A 19237-nucleotide genomic window follows, 5' to 3' on the forward strand; every position below is an offset into this window, starting at 1 on the left:
AAGACTCGTCGGTACACGTCTCCAGTCGTCAATTCGCCGTCCGGGAGATCAAGAACGGGACAAGGATTAAGCTGGGCGAGAACCACGCGGCATGGATCGCTAGAGCACGACAGTGAAGAGCGATCATGCGAACGGTGCGCACTGTTGACGCTGGACGTGCCAGCATCGATCCCAACGATGATCACGAGAGGTTGAACGTCTTGGCGAGGCTCACAGACACCGTTTCATCATAATGCACTCGAAGCTCCTTGACTCGAATCCCCGAGACTAAGAGCGACCCGAACCTGAATCGCGCATCACCGCTTGGACTTGTGGATGATGTCGACATACCACCGACTCAAGTAGAACGTTGTCGCATGGCACGGGCTGTCGGGGCATTGGGATGGCCTAGACTCATTTGCACGCGGCCTTGACGGCGGCTTTGATTCGGTGATGCCGATCGTACGCTTCACCTTCCACAGCGAGTGGGATGCCCACTTGAGCGAGCTGGAACTGATTGAGAATGGAGACGATGTAAAACCAGGTCTTGCTGGCGCAAGTTCGACAAGATATTTCAGCCTCGTTAAAGTTGACATTGACCGAGTTGTCCGTGGTGCCGCCACTTCTACATTCCCCGCGTCAGTGCCCTCGCATTGAACGCGAGGGGTCGATGTGAGTGGTACGTTTTGCCCGACACAGCCGCTGCTGGCCCCCAACGACACCTTGAGTTTCGACTTGGCCCAGATGTCGCCGCTGTTGTGCGGTGGCGAGAACTTATCTGCCTTTGCGCAAGACCCCACTGGCGTTGAGTAGCTGGACATGGCTTTGTTGCGCCCTTCGAAGAGGTCGCCATCCCGCTGGCACCTTGATTGGAGGCATGGCCTAAAAATAGGCTTCGCGGCTGCGGGTTTGTGAGACTCTGGTGTCAGGAAAGCGCCATGACAAATCCGCCGAGACGAAGCCTCTTCGGCAGTCCCGTTGCCAAGTTGCACCAAGAAGATAACTCAGACCCGCCGGGGCTAACTTTCCAGGCGCTGGGTACTGTGTCGTGTTGGTTCTTTGCCAATTATTCACTCGATGTGGCAGACCGCATGAAAGTCGAGCGCCATCGCTTGGAGAGTCGTCGCATGACCTTAGTGGACACGCTGTGGCATGCTGCCGTGGCCGACGCTAGCGTTCTGACGTACGACGGGTACGCACGGCTGCATCGGGCAGTTTCCAAGTATTGCACGGACAGCAGCGCAAGCCCCACCGACATGGACGCGGACTGGGCTCTAGATATCGATGGTGACGGAGTGAAGGGCATTGATCACAGACATTTCCACGAGCTCATGAGTCAGGTGCGACCACATACACCGCTCCTGGACCCTGCTCTCGTTGCGTGATGACTGTCGCACATTTCAGCTCGTCGAAATGTGGGGACTGCAGCTCCAAGCGTCGTCGGTGCGTCAACCGCCTTCGTCCCAGTGTGTAGCTCAACCAAAAAGTGGCCTCATTAGGACGAACTACTGGAATCCATGGTGCAGGAGCTTGTCGATCCAGGTGACGGGGGGCAGCCCTTTTGCCATCGTCCGTTTCTCAAATTCGATCGCAGTGTCGCACCTGCTGCGCGATGGCGATCGCGTCAACCCCCACGCAATTGCGACAAGCGTCCACGACATGCTCGAATGCGTCGCGCCAAATGGATCGTGGGTTTCCTCGAATGCAACCGTTGTCAGGACGCTCGACATCGATTCGAACGCAGTGCGCGATCCCGCCTTCCCATTTCTCGCTAGCTGTGCACCCCATTCATCTAGTCGTTCTAGTCACGGTATGCCACGACGGCAGCAGCAGTTGCCTACCTCGACCGCATAGCCGGAACGGACTCGAGATGGTACGTCGGCACGTCGATTCGTTGTGAACTGAAGCAGCGACAGGATATCCGTGCGATGTCGTTCAGCTGGGTGGCTGGCCAAGCACGAAGGGGACAAGCACTTTACCGAGCTACAAGCTCTCTTGCATCGCTTGCATGTGTCGTTTGACGTGGCACCGCTCATGCGCCTACGGTTGGATCCGCTGCTTGATGCTGCTAGAACGTTGGTGGTGGATGCGTTCGTCGCCATGGCGTCTGGGGAATTGGTGCCTTGTCTCGAATGGCTGCGAACGTTAACCCCTTCGATGTGGCGAGTGCTGGCGTCGCCCATAGGCGGTTGGTGCACACTTTGTCATTGAACAGACGTATGAGTCCAATGCGTCGTTGCGGATAGCACACTCGTCGTTGGCGAGTCCCCCACAAGTCCAAGCATATTTATTCAAGCTCAGCCGCTTTACACTCATCCCACAGCTGTGTGCTTTTTGCGACACCGCAAGCATTCTCGACAAGCAGGTACAACCTCTCCATTCACGGCGAGCTGCAAGCCAAGGTTCTTCATTCGTGAGGATTTGACCTGCCCGATATCAGGAGCTACTGCTGTTCATGCACACGCTGTCGCCATTGGAGCTCGGTCACTTTCGCGAAACCGTGCAGCGTCCCAACCACAAATTCGCCACGACCCCTGGCGTCAAGGTTGCCGTCGCATTTTTTAGCTCCCTGTCGGCCATGCAACGAATGGCCATGAAGAGCGAGTTGTACGCGTTCGCGCGAGGAACTGGCGACGTCAACTCGTATACTTCTCCGAAAGATACGACCATGTCGTTGCTCAGCAACGTGCCTCCGCCACCTCGACCTCGACATCGACAAGTACACCACGTACCTAAACTCGTTGCGATGTGTGTGATACTTGCCTGGCTAGACGTCCCCCAAGCCTCTTCACGGGCGCACTTTAGAGCCCATCTTGCGTCCGTCAGAGTCCGCACCGCTCATTTCCTCCACCGACACCAGCGCCAGACCGATTGTGCAAGTGTACGTGCATATTTCTTTTCAGAGAACATCCTTGCGTACTAAGTTGGACATGGTACAGCAAGCCAGACTGGACCAACGCAACGTCGCCCGCCCTCCTCTGGAATGGAGACGTGTACAGCCCGCCCAAATCGGCCACGGCATGGTCGAGATCGCATTTGTCTCGAGAGAAGCAGTACTTTGAAGCACGGTACTTTGACCGACCGACGATCAGTCGCCACGATCTTGCATTCAGTCCCCCGCAACACGCCAAACACTTGTCCTTGCCCCAAGTTACCGAGCGGCACATCAGTGATTTGAGCTTAGACCAGACTTGGGTGCCTCCCGCCGACTTGTCGGTGAACAGGGGCGCCACATAGACCACCCCACATCGCCGTCATCTTCGTTGCTCCATCTACCATGCCTGGACTCTGGCGGCACACCAACCTAAAGTGTTTGCCCAAGTGCAGTGGTGGCAACTTGCCAGGACATGTCGCCGCGAACTCGAGACTTGATTCTGTTCAACTAATGCATAAAAGGAATCGCCAGAGTGTCATGCCTACATTGGTAATCACAATAGGCTAACCCAAGTCGACGACTGCGATGACGACGCTAGATGCATGGAGACGGAGTTGGAAGTGCTCAGTGAGCGGCTGTTGGCACTAGCCACTCCAACCGCGTTTCCGCTTCCAGAAAAACCCAGACTGCCACAGACGGATGGGGTGTTTCAGTGAGCTTGCCGAGCGCTGCACAAAAATTGGCAGAGTCAGCCACGACTACAATTTTGAGAGAGGCGAATGGAGCATGTGTCTCGACGGTGCTTGGGTGTTCTTCAGCAAGTCCTAACGTTTGCCGGTGATGTAGTGGACCCAGGGCACAATCCGGCACTCCGCAACGCATCGGACAGGGGAAGAAGGATGATGTCAACAATGCAAAAAAAAATATCTCGGCCACCTGTTCCATTCGATCATGAACATGTCTTCGAACGGTTCTTGCACCGCTTGGCTTGCATCCGCTTCACCGTTTTGACCCACGCCATGCAAGATTTGGTCCGATTCAAACCACGACCGCTGGAATATTGTCGGCAGGAGTGATCTACACGTAGCCCGCCTCGTGTCCTGGTGCGTGCGTGGTCATGAGGTTGAGTTCATTTCGATCGAGTGTGCTTCAGCTCTTGGTTGACCCACGGGTACAACCAAAACTGGAGGCTATCACGTGCATATGCAGACGCAATGACGTTGACAACCCATGCTGCAGCATCGAGGCAAGCGATATGCGTGGCTTCAAACAAGGACGCATTTGTCCCCCAGGCGCGTTGGTCATGGGCGCTTTCGCGAAAGGAGAAAAAGAAAACAAAACCTCGTTCAAGCAGTAGTAGTTGTGAGTTCAAACTTTGGACATGCAGCGCAATGCACCTTTTGCAGGTGGAATTGCCACAGACCAACGCATTTGATTCCCAACGTCCACGTTGGAGGTCCAGCGAGCCATTCAGAGTTTGCACGACCAGCGACATGAGGGCAACCAGTTGAGTCCAGGCAAAGACCAACCATGGGATACGGCGGGATAATGCGCATCGTGTGTTTAGCCGGTTGCCTTGTTGATCGGACACTTCCTGCAAATAGACTGCTCTGAAGTCGATCTGAAAGTATTCGCCGAAGTACTGGTAAAGGTGTCGTTAGCAGCACGTTCTCGCTGCTCCATCACTTCGTCAATCGTCTGCTCCCCTAGAATGTACGCGTGAACGATGCACTGCGCAAGCAAATCTGCGTGGCCACAAGTCAATCTGAACCAGCAAATACATGAACTTGCGTGCGGAGATTCAGCACCACGGCTACATCTATCGCGGAGAGCTCATCGTAGAACAGGACGACGCGAATGGATCGGCCATGAAGTACGTCGGGTCAGCACATTTTAACCCGTCGCTACGCAGCTGCCCGCCGTCCAGGGCATATGTCAATGTTCTCGAGGCGTGCCGCGCCGTCACGTCGAACGAAATCTTCTGTGGGTATGCTGAACGCGACAGCCTCGGTCACGGAAACAACAAAGAGCTTGGCCAGGCCTTCCACCCACGACCCAAGAAGCCAGACAACTTTGAAAGCAACATCAAACCAGGACAGGTGGGAAGCGTACTCGACATGTTTGTCATCGCTTAAAATTTGTTGTGACGGAGCGGGACATCCCTTCACAGCGAGCAATCGATCGAGCATGGCCGCGCCTTGGCATGCGGTGCGGTGGATGGCCAGTTAGTCCAGGCTGGATACAGCCGACTCGAGAAGACCAACACTGCCTTCTCCAGCACTCGACAGAATTGCAGATGCTGCCGCCGTGTGTTTGACCACGAGGCGCGACAACTACATGCGCCATGATCATGCACTGGTCATGATGGTCGTTCGAACATACAGCGTCCATTTCAACCTGCACCAGCGAAATGCGCATGCAGTCGACCCAGTCCAAGATCGACTTGAGATCCGTTGCGACGCGGCTGGCATGCGCGTTGGCTTTGTTGAGCTCGCTCTGGCGCTGAAATACACTTTGACTCGCTGTCGCTTGCGCTCGCTCCAGTTTGCGCGTCGCAGCCAGTACCAACAGCCGCATGTCCTCTTCCACATGCAGCAAGACCTGATGCGACATGGACGAAAACTCCATCATGACGCACTAAGAAGTGACGATGGACAGGTCGTACTTGCAACTGCTTGAGTTTGTTCAGTTTGTCTTCGAGGGGCTGCACAACTACAGCCAACACGTCGGACTGCAACTCGGTGAGACGATGCGTCGGGTACAAGGTTCCTACCCCACACGTCATACTCAGCGCAGCGATGCGGGAGCCAGCAGCTATGAAGCGTGGATGAGACTGCTCCACCATGGCACTGGCGTCTGCCTGGACCAGCGTCGACCACACGTGTCCAATGCGCGTAAGCGCCGCGGCAACATGTTTGGCATGATGTAGCATTGCGTGTAGCTCGTCGACGATGTTCGTGTGAGACATTTTGAACTGTTCGAGGAGGGGGTCACTCGGTGGCTTGGGCTTGCCGAAGAGTTTGCGAGCTGTAGAGGAGTACGCCATTCGCTGCACGACAAGACGTTGTCGGTCTCGCAGGCGCTCCGACAATGGTCGATGTTGGTATTCGTCCACGTATCGCTCGAGGTTTTTCCACGTCTCCAGTTGCTCTGGCTCACGTACCCTGCGACAGGCACACACGAGGGCGGCAGTCGCACTCCCCTCGACATGAGGTGCGATCGCCTTTTCCTGACTTGTTGGAGGGGCCGCCACTTGCATGGCAGTAAGCTATCTGTTGTTCGTCAGCTCGTCCCTTGCCCGTCCGCCTGCACCGCCCTCTACAAGTACTCGATGCACTCTGTCATGACGAAAGTTTGATTCGAATTCATGGAAAAGAGAGTGAAAAATGCCCCAATCATGAAGTTTACATTCTATTGGATAAAAGTCTCCACATTTATACGCTTTTGATTGGTAGATGTGTGGAAGTTCTACGTCGATTTCTGTCGAGGTGGGTTGATGAGTGTTCTGTACGAAGAAGATGACGCGATGGACATGGTGTGGAGTGCAGAGTCATCGCAAGATGGGTCACCAAGCGATGGCGACGACCTCGTTAGTGACGAGGGGGATGCAGAAAATATCGACCCTTTCATCGTGGACCACTCGTACCTCGGCGAGGATTTGTCCGTTGCGGCACCGTCGTCGTCGGCTCACTTCACGCCAGGCAGCATCGTGGTCATGCCTCTCGTGTGGCTTCCTGACACGGTAACTTGTCCCCCATGTTCGGCTTGGATCTCAAACTCGTGCAGGTGATTTTTCCAGGGGAGACGTTACCCCTGCGCATGCTTGCCACGTCGACACTGCAGCTCATGACGACACGACTGCGCAACGGGCAGGACACATTTGCCTTGACCAATGCCAATATGCCTGTACAATGCGACCGTCGTTGCTTTGAGATCCCTCATGTAGTCTTGTGCAGCGCCATGTGGGCACAGTGATCCAAATTGAGCGCATGTACGAGTATGGCGTGCACCACCTGTCGATAGTCGGCCGCGGTCGCCAAAGGTTTGAGCTTGAAGATCGCGTGTCGGTGCATCATACGAGAGGGCAGTATATGGAAGGCGTATCAGCGCATGTCCGAATCCTTCCCGACTACCATGCCATCCCGTGCCCCCTTCCATTGACCGCTCGTCGTTGCCATTCGTCTCTGTACGTCCCTCGAATCATGCCTGCCATACAGCAAACAAAAACCCATCGGACGTTGTAGAAAGCGGCGACGCCCAGCCCTTGTGGCATATTGGGGACCCCATCAGTACATGCAATTCGACGGCCCCGCGCTCGTCCTTCAAGCCAAGTCGATTTTGCTCCAGTCTGTGGAATTCCACGCGTTTATGGCTTCATCGACATCGACCGCGTCGTCGGCCGCCACGGCCGCCATGTCAGCGCCATCCGATCCCACCCGCTTCTCGTACTGGCTCGCAGCTCATCTCAACCTTGGACTGCCAGCTCGTCAGCGGTGTGCCAACTCACCATGTTGTCCTCGCTCTAACTTTTGGTCAGACTGTTGGCTACATCCTCTGTGATTGCGCGATTGCGGTCGCTCATTGCATGGCTTCACCAGCAATCCGCGGTGATTCAGTGCGCTGGATGCGCGACGACGTTGGCCAGCACGCGATCGATATTCCTCAAGCACGACCCAGACCATGGGGTACGCACTTTGTCGATCGATCTTGATGTGCATTTGATGGTCGTTTTGTCGTGCACTAGGGCCCTGTAACCACATTTGCAAACCCCAACGGCGACATCCATCAGATTCTGACCATGCTGTCGGTGGACCGATCGATGTTTCGTACGTATGGTCACCCCACTCTCACGGACACGTGGTTCCCCGGCTACACGTGGCAGTGCATTTCGTGCCGCCATTGCTCCAATTTTCTCGGATGGCGATATGTCTCTACCGTCGACCAGGTGCATCCGCACGTGTTTTTTGGACTCCTACGAAATGCCATTTCCTAACGAGAATACCTTGATTTTTTCCCCACGACGACTTGTGTGCGAGGTCCACGATCGGATCGTGCTGTCGTTGATCGCGATACCTCAACCAAGCAAACTGAAAATGCTATCAACGTAATGTGGATTCGTCTTGTCGTGCAACGACCAGGTCGATGCACAAATTGATCGCAATCGCTTCATCCGATCGCTCGACATGGCGGCTACACGTTTGGCCGATCGCTGCATTACAGTCGCCTTCATCTAGATCGATCCGTGCACGCGCGACACAGGATCCGATCCTTGACCGCTGGACACAACGCGAACTTGGTTCCGATAGCATGCGGCTACCGCAGCAGCAGTGTGGCGAGATTTCGCCGCATAGGACAGAGCTGAGTGGTGGGAGCTACCTCGGTCGGCCATCGCGTCGGAGGTGCGCTTGAAGAGCAGCCGATTGCCCTCCTTGACAGCATCCCTTTGCGTCATGCCTTTCTTCCGAGCCACCTTGGCTCGCGCCGCGACTTCGTGTTGCATCCAGACCTTGCTGCGTACAAACTCGCGAACATCACCCTTGGCACAGCTGCGGCAGGTCAGAAAGCGCTGGGCAGTGAATATCTCGACTTGGTGCTGCACGTACAGCTCATGGAGCCCAACTCTCGCGGGTGGATAACGAGCACGCGCAGTACGTAGACCAGCGTATAGAGCCGACTATCTTGTTGGTGAAGCACTGATCTGCTTCCTCGACATGCTGCTTGCGACAGGAGATCGACGTCGCTCAATGCAGCTGCGTACCAAGTGTTTCATAGCCTAAGGACTCGACAGTCCTTACGAACCCCCCTCCCCAGTGCAAGGAACACCCACCTAGACTCCAGCGTCGAGGCATATTTTCTTCACGCGACTGCGAGCCGAGTCACGAGGAAAGGTCGTCGTGGTGCTCGAGCGAAATCATCATGTTCGAGCGAATGTGTGGGCCATGCAGAGGAGTACATGTGGGGGTCATCGACGGCGTGGGCAGTGTGTGTCCTCAAAGCAGGTCGGTCTCCTGTAGGAACCCCCACTGCACCCTATAGACAAGATCGTGGCCGGGCTGTGGGGCGGCTGCGTCGCATCGATTTCTTGAGCAGTCGTCCGACACAATCGCCAGTTGCACGGCGTGTGTCTGATCACCCTTGTTCGAGCAGTGGCGACGGCATACCTGGCGAAGACACTCATGTCCTTGCCAAGGACGGCGGAATAGCAGGGGGGGTGGGCGCGGGAATGTTCCCGCGACCATTCGCCATGGAAGTTTCGTCGCCCGAAGCGCGGGCAACGATCCTGTCGCCCTCCCTGGCGTCCGTGGTGACCTCTTCTGACTGAGTCCACGGTAGTCACGGCGCCGACTCGAGGGTATATTGCTGAAACACGACGCCAACTTGTTGTGCGACCCCAAGCATGCGACGGTGGTCGCGTTGTTCGAGCCATACGTGGGTCATCCGCGGTTAAACACGATGAAGAAATCAGGGAGAGAGAATGATTCAGGCACGATCGTTGTGTTGAGACCGTACGATGCCGATCGCAGGTGCCGACAGGCACAGTTCAACAGCGACGTCGCTGCACCATGGCAAGAAGAGGCCTTACCCGCTTCAAAGATTGGATAAATGGACAGCATGCACATGGTGCTTGGCAAGACCCTCAAACTCATGTGCGCTAGTAGATGCACATCGAGTGAAGGTGCGAGTGCTGCATGCGTGCGACGACGATGTCTCAGGGCTTTCAAGACAGGGCAAACCGTCCAACAATGCGAGAACTCTCGATGATGTCATGTGGCTCCACTCTTCGCCCCGCCAAGACTGCTCCGTTGGCTGTGCGTGCGGTGGAGTGTGTTGGATTATCGGGAATTCGTCAAATCGGCCAAGGCGACACCGCGGGCGGCCGCGCCCCGCGCCACCACTTCGTCTGCATTGTCGACACGGAGTAGAGTTTGGTTGTCCAGGGCTTGACCAACACAAGATTGGACTAGTGGCGACTTGCCCCCGCCCCCTACTACCACGACAGCGTCGACAGCATCCAGCTTAGCATCGTGGAGCACTTCTCGGCACAGCGTCGCGGCGTGCTGCAGAGGGGTCTCCATGAGCCGACGGAGAGACGACGCAGTCACGGTGAGGTCGAGGTGCTTGGCACCGGTCGCGTCGGCCGTGATGAACGGCAGATGCACTTGACTAAGCTGCGCACTGCTCAATTCGTGCTTGGCCTGTCGAAAACATGTCGAACCACGTCGTGAACTCGCCTATGACGTACCGCATCGGCAGCCTGGGCAAGGCGCTCCATCGCGAGCGAGTCCATGCGGAGGTCGATCCCGTGCTTCTTCATGAACGAAGCATTCAAATGCTCGACAATGCTGGCGCTGACAGCGTCGCCACTGCATGCCGTGGTCGTTCTACGGTAACGCGGTCAACCCCATGCACCAACGTCGCCATGTTTGGTCATGCGCAGCAACACGTACTTTGTGCTCAAGATCTTGGGCGATGTCATGTCTGGATCGCAGAGCAAGATCGAACAGGACGTCTCTGTCCCGCCCATGTCAAATACAGCCACGTGCTTCACGGGTTTTGTCCCTTTGGGCAGCGCCAGGACCGCCGCGACCGCATCTGGGATGAAGTCTACGACGCGGTAGCCAGCATGTTGAAGAATGGCCCGGAGCCGCTCGAGCGGTGGGCCATCGTATTGAGATGGCACAGCGCACACGCAAGGTAACAAATCGTCCATGTCCTGCGACGTGGCCATGACAAAGTACGTTCATGGACACGGATGGAGAAAAAACCGAGTTTTCACGCACATTGTGGTGCTTTTCGAGGGAGCTGCGCACGCGACCGTGAAGTGATTCGAGGAGAGTTTCCAGGACTGTATCGACAGACACTTTGGCATCGCCCATGTCTAGGACGCTCGTCGAAGCGTCGTGGAGCAGGGTCGAGCGCAGGTTTGGCACCGCGTTCTTGGCGACGAGACTGCCGACAACGAGTTCGCCATTGCGGACTTGCACAGCCATGCGGTCAGACTCGATCACGATTTTACGTGGATTCGTCTCCAAATCAATGCCACACGCCTGCACGAAGACATCAGCACGACGGATCACCGACCTGATCTACTCGACGTACACGTGCGTTGATGGAACCAATGTCCAAGCCGACCATCACGCTTGTCGGCTGATCGCGGGGTGCCGCTGCAGCTTCTCGGTATTGCTTGACGCGTTCTTGTGCGCGAATCACATACCGCGTCGTGATGGCCAACCCGACGCCGACGACTGCAACCACAAGTGGAAGGCGCTCCCGTGGAGCAGACGCATGGAAGCCGGCAGTCATAGATCCAACATGTGAGCCTCGCCCAAGGATAGAGGACGTTGCCGCCATGGCACTTGCCCTTCCAGTCAGGCGCATCGCACTGCGTGCTGCCGTGCCTTGCCACATCGTCGTCAACTCAATATCGGTGCAATGAAATCCGGTTAATTACATGATTATGCGGACACAAAAGCTCCTCATTGACCGAAGCTGATGGTGTTCCTGGCAACGACCGTCCGCCGCGCCGCCGTGAAGGCGGCATCTGCACGGCCAACAGTTGTAAGCCGCAGCTTCGCCACGTCCGTACGTCCAGCCAACTCGGCCATACTGCAGCAGCTCGAAATGTTTCCAGAGTTCAAGGAAAGCGCTGACGCGTGCAACAAGCACCTCTTTGATCGCGCCGTTGCGCCGTTAACGCGCATGTTGCAAGTTTGCGACACTATATCACCGGCGTTGGCGGTGGAAGCTGCATGGGAGCTGGGCAAGGTACACGCTCGTCTTGGTCACGTCGAGGAGGCGGTCCGATACTTCCAGCGAGACGTGGTACATGGAACCGAACAGTCTGTCCGGGTGCAACTGGCACATGGCGATGGTGCCGCCGCACTTGTCTTGGCAGGTGCATTGCCGTCCCCGTCGAAAGAGGTCTATAAGGGAATCGCGCAATACGTACTGAGTGGCGACGTCGTTCTACCTGAATCCCACGGTAAGATCCTGACCATCGCAGTTGAGTCCGCGGTTGACTACAGCAGTATCGACGTACTCTGTTCATCGTTAGATGCAATTTCTTCGACCATTGGTGTCTCTGTCAACAAGGCCAACTACGCCGCTCTTGCAGCGGCCAGCGACCTGTCCAGTCTCGGCGCCACATCGAGCCAGCCGTTGGAAGCATCACCGGCAAGCCATTCGCACCTGGATGAAGCTGTCGCGTTGTGGAATGACCTCGTTGAAGCCTTGCCGTCCCAGGATGGCCTCACTCGAGCGGACTTGTCGTTCCTCGCGTCCATTTTAACCAATTTGGGTAAGCAAGTGCATCTCGGTTGCTTTAATTGCACTGCAACCATCCTCTTGTCTAGGCGAAGTCTACCTGGCACAAGGGCGCACTGAAGACGCCATGAACATCCTTGGTCAAGCGCTCAAGCGCAATGAAGCTGTGCCGTCACAGCCGCTCGAGTTGGCGCGGACGCTGGGTCTGCTTGCCGTACGTGGCGCTTTCGCACCGGCGACGACCTCACCCGTTGGCCATTCTAGATTGGTTACCACCGACTCGGGCAAGCCGTGTCCAGCGAAGGTTTGTTTTCGAGCAGTTTGGACAAGTTCGAAGCGGCAACTCAGCTTAGCCGCGTGCACACTGTCGCGTACGCCAAGACGTTGGTCGGGTACGGCCACTTGCTCAAGCAATGGGAAAAACGCGAGGCGGATGGCGACGCCAAACTCGCCAAAGGCAACGCTCTCCTTGGACACGATTCGTGGGTGACGCTAGTGTACTTGGGGTTGGAGTAATGCAGTCGAGAGTGTCGGTGGCTTGTCCTGTTTGAGCCGAGTTCGTCGACTCGAATTGGAAGGAGCTTGGTGGTTTGAACGCACACTCACACCATCCGATGGCCTCCAGTTTGGATGGCGACCACAGTCGCTCCGAGCAGCATCTTGAGAAGTCCGATCTCGCGCACTGTCATTGCATGGGGACACAATCGGAAAACGGCCGCGACTTCGACTGTCGGTCGTGTTGAGCGGCCCTCCCAACGACACAGCTGTGTGTGCTTGTCGTCTCTCGAACGAGCGCAAGCAATCGAGTCGTTCGCGAGAATCGCGACGACCCTTCGACTGGTTATCCACGTCGATCGAGGGAGGGTCAAGGTCTAGCCCTGTGTAAAGTTTACAGGTAGATATGTACTTGCTAGGGTGTTTTTCATTGGCATCCAGGCTCTATTTGGTCTTGGCCATGATCGATGCCGTGTGCACGTTGTGGTCTTCAAGACTTGCCTGGTATTTACTCGCTCGGCAACGATGGCCAGTCGCGCCTCCCCCCTTTAGTCCTGGGAGACGTTCATGTCAATTGTCTCGGCAATGGCACATGCAGCCCCTTGCTTGCATTGTGATTGGAATAGAATGGCGTTCCGAGAGACAGACACTTCTTAGCCAGTTGCTGTTTCGAGTGGAGGCTCGTCATCGCAAACAAAGATAGCCTTGGAGCCGAACGAACCACACATACACTGGCAAACGCATGCTCTCTATCTCGGAAGATTTGTACATGCAGACGAATGTTGGCTTCACGCCATGCGGGGGCTCGCACCAAGGAGGAGCTGAGAAAGTGCCGGGGGGGGGCAGAGCTGCTTCACGCACTCAACGATGACGAAACAAGCGCATCCCGCAATATCTCCTCCACCGTGCCCGTGATTGTATGCGGCTCGGAAGGTACTTCAGGGCTAGTCCAAGGGCGTCCCAATCTCTTTCGATCATTTGCTGCATGCCCGTCCCACGTCCCCTTTCTCTGTCCGTCGGGCTTGGAGCATCGGAGTCGCCACTCCTGTCGCGCGATAAGGGTCGTGGGGTCCCAAAATAGCTCCCGCTGTCGTCGACCAAAACAAACAGCTCGAGGTTACGCCATCCAAAAATAACATCACTTGCGTCGTTGGTTGCTTCCCCAAGAGGCGCGGTCGTGGATGGCCGAGTACGATCCCGACGCGGCTATCGACAGCCAGGGCCAGGTCATTGGCGACTATGTACTTGGCAAAACCATCGGACGAGGTATCGACAAGATGCATCCACGACGCGCTGCGACCGGCACCGCCATCTTGCGCCTCCACCATGAACTGAGCCGACGATCACGATCGTTCTCTCTGTAGGCACGTTTGGCAAGGTCAAGATCGGCATGCATCTGTCAACAGGCGAAAAAGTCGCGGTCAAGATCCTGGAAAAGTGCCGCATCCTCGAAATTGCCGACGCCGAGCGCGTCGCCCGCGAAATCAAGATCCTCAAGCGGAATTTCCACACAAACGTGATTCAGGTGGGCGGCGATCCTTGGTGGCAAACCTGTCGTGGCCCGAGTGGTTGGCGTCCTGTGGCGGGGTCTCATGTCGGTGTCCCTTAGCTCTACCAAGTGATCGATACGTCGGAAGCCATCTATCTCGTCATGGAGTACATTGACGGCGGCGAAATGTTCGAGTATATTGTCAAGCATCACCGCATACGGGAAAAGGAAGCTGTGTACATGTTTTTGCAAATAGTCGAAGCGCTCGACTATTTGCACCGAAATGACGTGACCCACCGGTACAAATGGATGCGCGCTTGGCCACAATTTCGTGCGACTGAATCGTGTTGTGCAGCGATTTGAAGCCCGAGAACCTCCTCCTCCAAGGCACCACTGCATCCGGGCTCCTCGTCAAGGTGGTGGATTTTGGGCTGAGCAATACCCACGACGGCGGCCGACTGCTCCAGACCGCGTGTGGGTCGCCGTGCTACGCCGCCCCCGAGATGATTGAAGGCAAGCTGGTACGTACGACTTCCTCCTACCGCCCATCAACATGTCGAGATGTATGGTGGTGCGAGTGTGTGGGGGACATGTCCATGCGCATTCGTCCTGTGTGGCCTCGCGGAGCGGCCGCGTTGGCGTCTCTACGTGCGACATTGTTGGCGAGCGTTCCATGCCCCGACATGGACGGCTAACGTTGTTTCGATGTGTCCACCACCAGTACATTGGACCCAAAGCCGACATTTGGAGCCTCGGAGTCATCTTGTTTGCCATGGTGTGTGGGTATCTGCCGTTTGAAGATAACAACACGAGCGTCCTGTACAAGAAGATTCTGTCGGGGCAGTACAAGCCCCCCAACTACATTTCGCCGGTACAGCCCGTCGCGATCGTCGCCCACTTCCCCCGTCGACCCACTCGGCGTCCTCATCTCGGCCGTCTTTCTCTAGTCGGTCCAAGACTTGATCCGCAAAATCCTCGAAACCAACCCGGACAAGAGGTACACCCTCGACGACATTCGAAACCATCCGTGGTGCAAAACCCTCGACACGCCCCTCCCCATCGTACGTTGATCGTGTCCATGCGGTCTGTGCTGGGCTGCATGGCAACGCCCCCTTGGCCGGCCGGACGGTGGGCTCATCTCCCTTGTTCTAGAACGCGTTCGCGAACGGCGACAAGTCCCTCAACGACGCCGCCCTCGCAAAGCTCGAAGACATGGGCCTCAAGCGGGAGCTCGTCGTCGACGCAATCCAGAAAGGCGTCCACACGGCCTTCAGTGCCGCCTACTACCTGATGCTCAAGTTCGTACCTCGTCGAGGAAACTGCATCGTGTAGACATCACCCCTGTTGAACAATAGCAAGGTGAATCGGCCCACAGAACCTGCTGTGCGCCGACGTCGGTACTCTGCCTACAACCAAGGGAAAAAAAGCAACGTTCAAGCGGCCTTGGACGAAGCTGCCAAGGCGGCGTCGGCGACGGGGAAAGACGCCAAGCAGCCCGCAGCGGGAGGGCAAAAGACTCCGACTCACGCCAAGCAAGACCCGCCGCCGGGATCGAAAGGTCGGTGCATCCCCCGCGGTCACGAATACGAACGAATGACCAACAAACTCGTAGACGGTGGTGTACCAACCTCGAAAGGTGGCAAGACAACGTCGCCAACCCAATCAACCGATACACGACTTCCTCCCCAAGGTAGGACGAATGCGACGCCTGGATGCTGACGCGCCATTGAACAGACGCGCCAACACCGTCGACAGAGTCTGTCTCGCTGGTGGAGCCGCTTGTAAAAAGTAATACCTGAAGCATACTTGGACGTTTGACAACCCAACGTGGCTTTTCCAGGCACAACACCTGCGCTGACGGCCCCCGTGACTGCTGGAAAAGGTACGTGCAACCCGTCAAACGACGCACCCGTGGTCATGTCGATGGCAGCAGCACCTATGCCCGGTGCAAGTCCCCAGCTCGAGCCCGTCAAGACAACCACGCCTCCTGGAACACAACCAACATGTCCCCAGCTCGAGCCCGTCAAGACAACCACGCCTCCTGGAACGCAATCAACCAAAGAGAGTGCCGTCCAGGAGCCCTTGTCGACAGCCAGACAGAAAACTACCGCAATGCCCACAGGCACTGTAACCCCCCAACCACGAGGGCTGGCAGGCACCGTCCCGCCGTTGGACCCGATCGTCCCTTCATCCGGCGGGTCGCATTTGTCAGCATCGTCGTCTGCAAGCAGCATTAAGTCGGGGCGTAGTGGCAAGCACTTGGTGGAAGCCAGCGGGGCAATGGCGACGACGGGAAATGGCGGAATCACGCCGGTGCCTCCGGCCGAAGCAAAAGATGCCCCTCGGCCAAAGGGCCGAGCGACGATTGCAATGGGGAATGTTTTGGCGCCGCTGGTCAACCAACCGACCCCAAACCAGCCTGCTTTGGCGATTGCGACCAACGCAAAGAACTTGATGCCGTTCAACTCGAACCCGCCGTCGGCCAAGCCGCCACCCGAGTCGCTTGTAGCGAAGAAGCGCGTGTCGCGCCACGGCAGCATTTTGAACGGTGCAGACGAGCCGTCCAACTACGATCTCGAAATGATGAAGATGCTCGTGAATCGAGAACACTACGGCACGGGCTCAATCAAGGAAGAGAACCGGTCCAAGGACAATCTACGGCTCGACACGAGTGAATCGACGCTGCTCCCAAACGCGTCGTCTGTGTTGAATGTGATCAGGGCAAGCTCATCTGTGATCAAGGCAAGTGAGGAAACCCATAAGCAAATCTCCCCTCGCAAAGTGTCCACTGAGGACTTGGCCGGGGCGACTGCAGGTATGACTGCATGGATTCGCATCGGCCGGCATGTGATACTCATGTTGATGCGACGATAGCAACAGTCTCAACAGGTAAAGACAGCGGTCCGAGGCCACCCGAAGAGGTGACTCGGTAGCCTGTGCTCCAGAAGAAAATCCAGCCATTCAAGCCAGACACCTCCCATGACATCGAATGCCCTGCACCTCACCGCACGACCTGCCCCTCCACACCCCATATTCTATAGATAACATGATTCCCCATCACGTCTTCGCCACCGCCGGCGCGGCCTTTGGGGCACATCATGAAAAATGCTGGGGGTATCCGGATCCATCGTCATTTATCCGGATATCCATTTGGATTGCCGCCGCCACGACGGGATGTTGGACCATGTCCGGAGCAATGAATTGGAGTTCATGGTGGGAAGTCTCCACCACATGCATACGCTTCTTGCCTTTGGCGTGACGTGCGTCACTGTGTTGTGTAGGCCGAGCAAGAGCTGATCTCGATCATGCCGTACTTTGAGCTCCAGGAGAACGGTGGTCGATTGAATGGCATTAGCGTACGTTGGCTGGATTTGTCGACCGGGTGATGTTGCGCACCATTGTTCATGCAACGGATGTCGCTGTTGATGCAGGGTGATTTCGGTCCATTCCATCCCTCGACACCAACCCAAGTACCGCTGTGGCTCGCATTGGCGCTCAAGCAGCTGCAAAAGTGCCGTATTCTCCAACCGTCGTGGTTCACCGTCGGCCATCTGAAAGAGCGCCTGGAAAAAGAAGCGTCGAGCGAACTCTTTGAGGAATTGCCATTCCATTACCTCGAGATCGCCGCACTCCTCGTTAAGCAGTAAGCTGCCATTGGGACGAATGCCGTGCGGGACACGTTGGCCTCATGCACGTGTTGTCGATTTTGCTCAGTGCCGCCGACGACATGCAGCAAGTGGAATCCATCCGCCTCGTCCTGGAAGACATCCAACAGGTTCGCCAGGACAAGATTCGGAATGGTTTGGTGCGTATCGCCGCGGACGTGCAAACGGGAGGAACAGCATATGCCGTGCAGGTGCTCCCGCCACCCACTCGAGATAACCCCACAGATAACGTCATCTTCATAGCTCAACAACGTTGCTGCCATGGAAATTAACTCGGTGCGCCAATTTATGACCAAAGTACGTGTGCCGGCCGCGACGCCCAAGTCGCTCACATGCGTGTAGTCGTTGTCCAAGCTGTATGGATTGGGTGCAGCTCGCCTCACAGGTTCACAAATCTCACCGTGTGCACATACTTGCGTGCTCTCTGCTGTGACAAGCCGCTGGTAGATTCCACCGACTCGTCGCAAAGTCAATTGTCGAGCCAGCCACCGTCGTCCGCGGAAGGTTTGCATGCGATCTTCAAACCAATTTCGTCTTCACCGAACGGCGGTGTCAATAGATCTCCCAGAACAAGCCCGCTTGCGCCGCCACCGTTGACCATATCTCACACAATACACTCAATGTCTGGAGTATTCAACATAGCCACCTCGGAATCCCATCGCTTGCGGGGACCTCCGCGACAGGAATAATTTCGTTGCATGCGGCTTTGCCGTTCCTATTGAACTCGTAAACCCCATAAAAGGGCCGCGTCAGGCTTCCATGACTCATTGACTCGTGGAGACTAGTGGCTAGCACCGCCTACACGGGAACTCTACATAACCAGTTCCATGACCGCTGTGTGATGAATGCAAAATTGCATTATGACTGACGGCGTGTCCATGCCCAAGTCCACATGGGCACAACAACGACGGGGTCTGGCTTGGCCAGGATGCCGTTTAGAAGATGACTTCCATTAAAGTGTAGCTACTTAGCGCACGGAGCGCCCGCTAGTGCGCTGATGAGGAGGTGGCGAGGCTTGACGGGCCGGGTCGTCCGCTTGCTAGCTGAGGGTTCACAAACGTCGTGACGGCAACAGGGTTGACTTGAATGGGCTGCTGCCTGCCACCTTTACGCACGACGGGATCGCCGCCGGCATTCAACCCCTTGGCATCGATCTGAGCGATTAATTCTCGCTCTTTCTTGTCTTCTTCTGCGGCCACCGCACAGCAGATCCCACAGAACGCGGCGCATGCGAGGCCCCCAAAGATGTCTTCCGCGTCGCTCATGGGTGGCCGAGTCCAATTCAGGAATGGAAGTGGAGGCAGGATCATCTAGTTGGCTGCAAGGCATTTTCTCCACCGCGCATTAGCCCACTCCGCGCCGAACGTTCACCATCGCATCATGGTGAGACCGCTGGTGCAACTGCCTGCATGTGTGCGTTTTCAATCGTCGCCCTGGATACAGGTTACGACGGAAAAATGTCCCCAGAGG

The 19237-nt window shown here is 56.3% G+C and overlaps 10 protein-coding genes across 10 annotated transcripts; 5 read left to right on the top strand and 5 right to left on the bottom strand.

The window, feature by feature from the left end:
- Positions 1 to 181: 181 nt before the first annotated feature.
- H310_13255 (hypothetical protein) lies at positions 182 to 800 on the bottom strand (the record flags this gene model as incomplete). The annotated part of the gene is made up of 4 exons (XM_008880684.1): positions 182 to 284; positions 331 to 387; positions 446 to 529; positions 580 to 800. 4 exons carry the CDS (start codon positions 798 to 800, stop codon positions 182 to 184), a joined length of 465 nt encoding a protein of 154 aa, XP_008878906.1.
- Positions 801 to 882: 82 nt separating this feature from the next.
- On the top strand, positions 883 to 3444 carry H310_13256 (hypothetical protein). The gene is made up of 11 exons (XM_008880685.1): positions 883 to 1017; positions 1066 to 1319; positions 1384 to 1422; positions 1479 to 1521; positions 1574 to 1722; positions 1785 to 1852; positions 1896 to 2167; positions 2226 to 2344; positions 2420 to 2698; positions 2751 to 2860; positions 2919 to 3444. Exons 1-11 carry the CDS (start codon positions 918 to 920, stop codon positions 3214 to 3216), a joined length of 1731 nt encoding a protein of 576 aa, XP_008878907.1. The 5' UTR covers positions 883 to 917; the 3' UTR covers positions 3217 to 3444.
- A 1191-nt stretch (positions 3445 to 4635) lies between these two features.
- H310_13257 (hypothetical protein) lies at positions 4636 to 5175 on the top strand (the record flags this gene model as incomplete). The annotated part of the gene is made up of 1 exon (XM_008880686.1): positions 4636 to 5175. One exon carries the CDS (start codon positions 4636 to 4638, stop codon positions 4987 to 4989), a length of 354 nt encoding a protein of 117 aa, XP_008878908.1. The 3' UTR covers positions 4990 to 5175.
- On the bottom strand, positions 4955 to 6207 carry H310_13258 (hypothetical protein). The gene is made up of 4 exons (XM_008880687.1): positions 5628 to 6207; positions 5520 to 5585; positions 5237 to 5455; positions 4955 to 5187 (listed from the first exon to the last, which is right to left on the bottom strand). Exons 1-4 carry the CDS (start codon positions 6111 to 6113, stop codon positions 5080 to 5082), a joined length of 879 nt encoding a protein of 292 aa, XP_008878909.1. The 5' UTR covers positions 6114 to 6207; the 3' UTR covers positions 4955 to 5079.
- A 128-nt stretch (positions 6208 to 6335) lies between these two features.
- H310_13259 (hypothetical protein) lies at positions 6336 to 7872 on the top strand. The gene is made up of 6 exons (XM_008880688.1): positions 6336 to 6596; positions 6641 to 6760; positions 6811 to 7040; positions 7099 to 7347; positions 7392 to 7539; positions 7599 to 7872. Exons 1-6 carry the CDS (start codon positions 6351 to 6353, stop codon positions 7845 to 7847), a joined length of 1242 nt encoding a protein of 413 aa, XP_008878910.1. The 5' UTR covers positions 6336 to 6350; the 3' UTR covers positions 7848 to 7872.
- A 212-nt stretch (positions 7873 to 8084) lies between these two features.
- H310_13260 (hypothetical protein) lies at positions 8085 to 8354 on the bottom strand (the record flags this gene model as incomplete). Its single annotated transcript, XM_008880689.1, has 2 exons — positions 8085 to 8167; positions 8231 to 8354. 2 exons carry the CDS (start codon positions 8352 to 8354, stop codon positions 8085 to 8087), a joined length of 207 nt encoding a protein of 68 aa, XP_008878911.1.
- Positions 8355 to 9565: 1211 nt separating this feature from the next.
- On the bottom strand, positions 9566 to 11278 carry H310_13261 (hypothetical protein). Its single transcript, XM_008880690.1, has 5 exons — positions 10955 to 11278; positions 10636 to 10902; positions 10303 to 10568; positions 10098 to 10236; positions 9566 to 10050 (listed from the first exon to the last, which is right to left on the bottom strand). The coding sequence occupies exons 1-5, from the start codon at positions 11261 to 11263 to the stop codon at positions 9688 to 9690; spliced, it is 1344 nt and encodes a 447-aa protein (XP_008878912.1). The 5' UTR covers positions 11264 to 11278; the 3' UTR covers positions 9566 to 9687.
- Positions 11279 to 11332: 54 nt separating this feature from the next.
- On the top strand, positions 11333 to 12669 carry H310_13262 (hypothetical protein). The gene is made up of 4 exons (XM_008880691.1): positions 11333 to 11837; positions 11910 to 12152; positions 12208 to 12332; positions 12383 to 12669. The coding sequence occupies exons 1-4, from the start codon at positions 11348 to 11350 to the stop codon at positions 12632 to 12634; spliced, it is 1110 nt and encodes a 369-aa protein (XP_008878913.1). The 5' UTR covers positions 11333 to 11347; the 3' UTR covers positions 12635 to 12669.
- Positions 12670 to 13750: 1081 nt separating this feature from the next.
- H310_13263 (CAMK/CAMKL/AMPK protein kinase) lies at positions 13751 to 17246 on the top strand. Its single transcript, XM_008880692.1, has 13 exons — positions 13751 to 13879; positions 13978 to 14138; positions 14223 to 14401; positions 14458 to 14623; positions 14824 to 14973; positions 15050 to 15163; positions 15255 to 15400; positions 15458 to 15660; positions 15715 to 15792; positions 15837 to 15890; positions 15943 to 15984; positions 16036 to 16917; positions 16977 to 17246. The coding sequence occupies exons 1-13, from the start codon at positions 13795 to 13797 to the stop codon at positions 17033 to 17035; spliced, it is 2319 nt and encodes a 772-aa protein (XP_008878914.1). The 5' UTR covers positions 13751 to 13794; the 3' UTR covers positions 17036 to 17246.
- A 1422-nt stretch (positions 17247 to 18668) lies between these two features.
- H310_13264 (hypothetical protein) lies at positions 18669 to 19226 on the bottom strand. The gene has a single exon (XM_008880693.1). It carries the CDS (start codon positions 19075 to 19077, stop codon positions 18754 to 18756), a length of 324 nt encoding a protein of 107 aa, XP_008878915.1. The 5' UTR covers positions 19078 to 19226; the 3' UTR covers positions 18669 to 18753.
- Positions 19227 to 19237: the final 11 nt, after the last annotated feature.

This window comes from Aphanomyces invadans (genome assembly GCF_000520115.1).
Source record: "Aphanomyces invadans strain NJM9701 unplaced genomic scaffold supercont1.49, whole genome shotgun sequence".
Taxonomy (NCBI): domain Eukaryota; phylum Oomycota; class Saprolegniomycetes; order Saprolegniales; family Verrucalvaceae; genus Aphanomyces; species Aphanomyces invadans.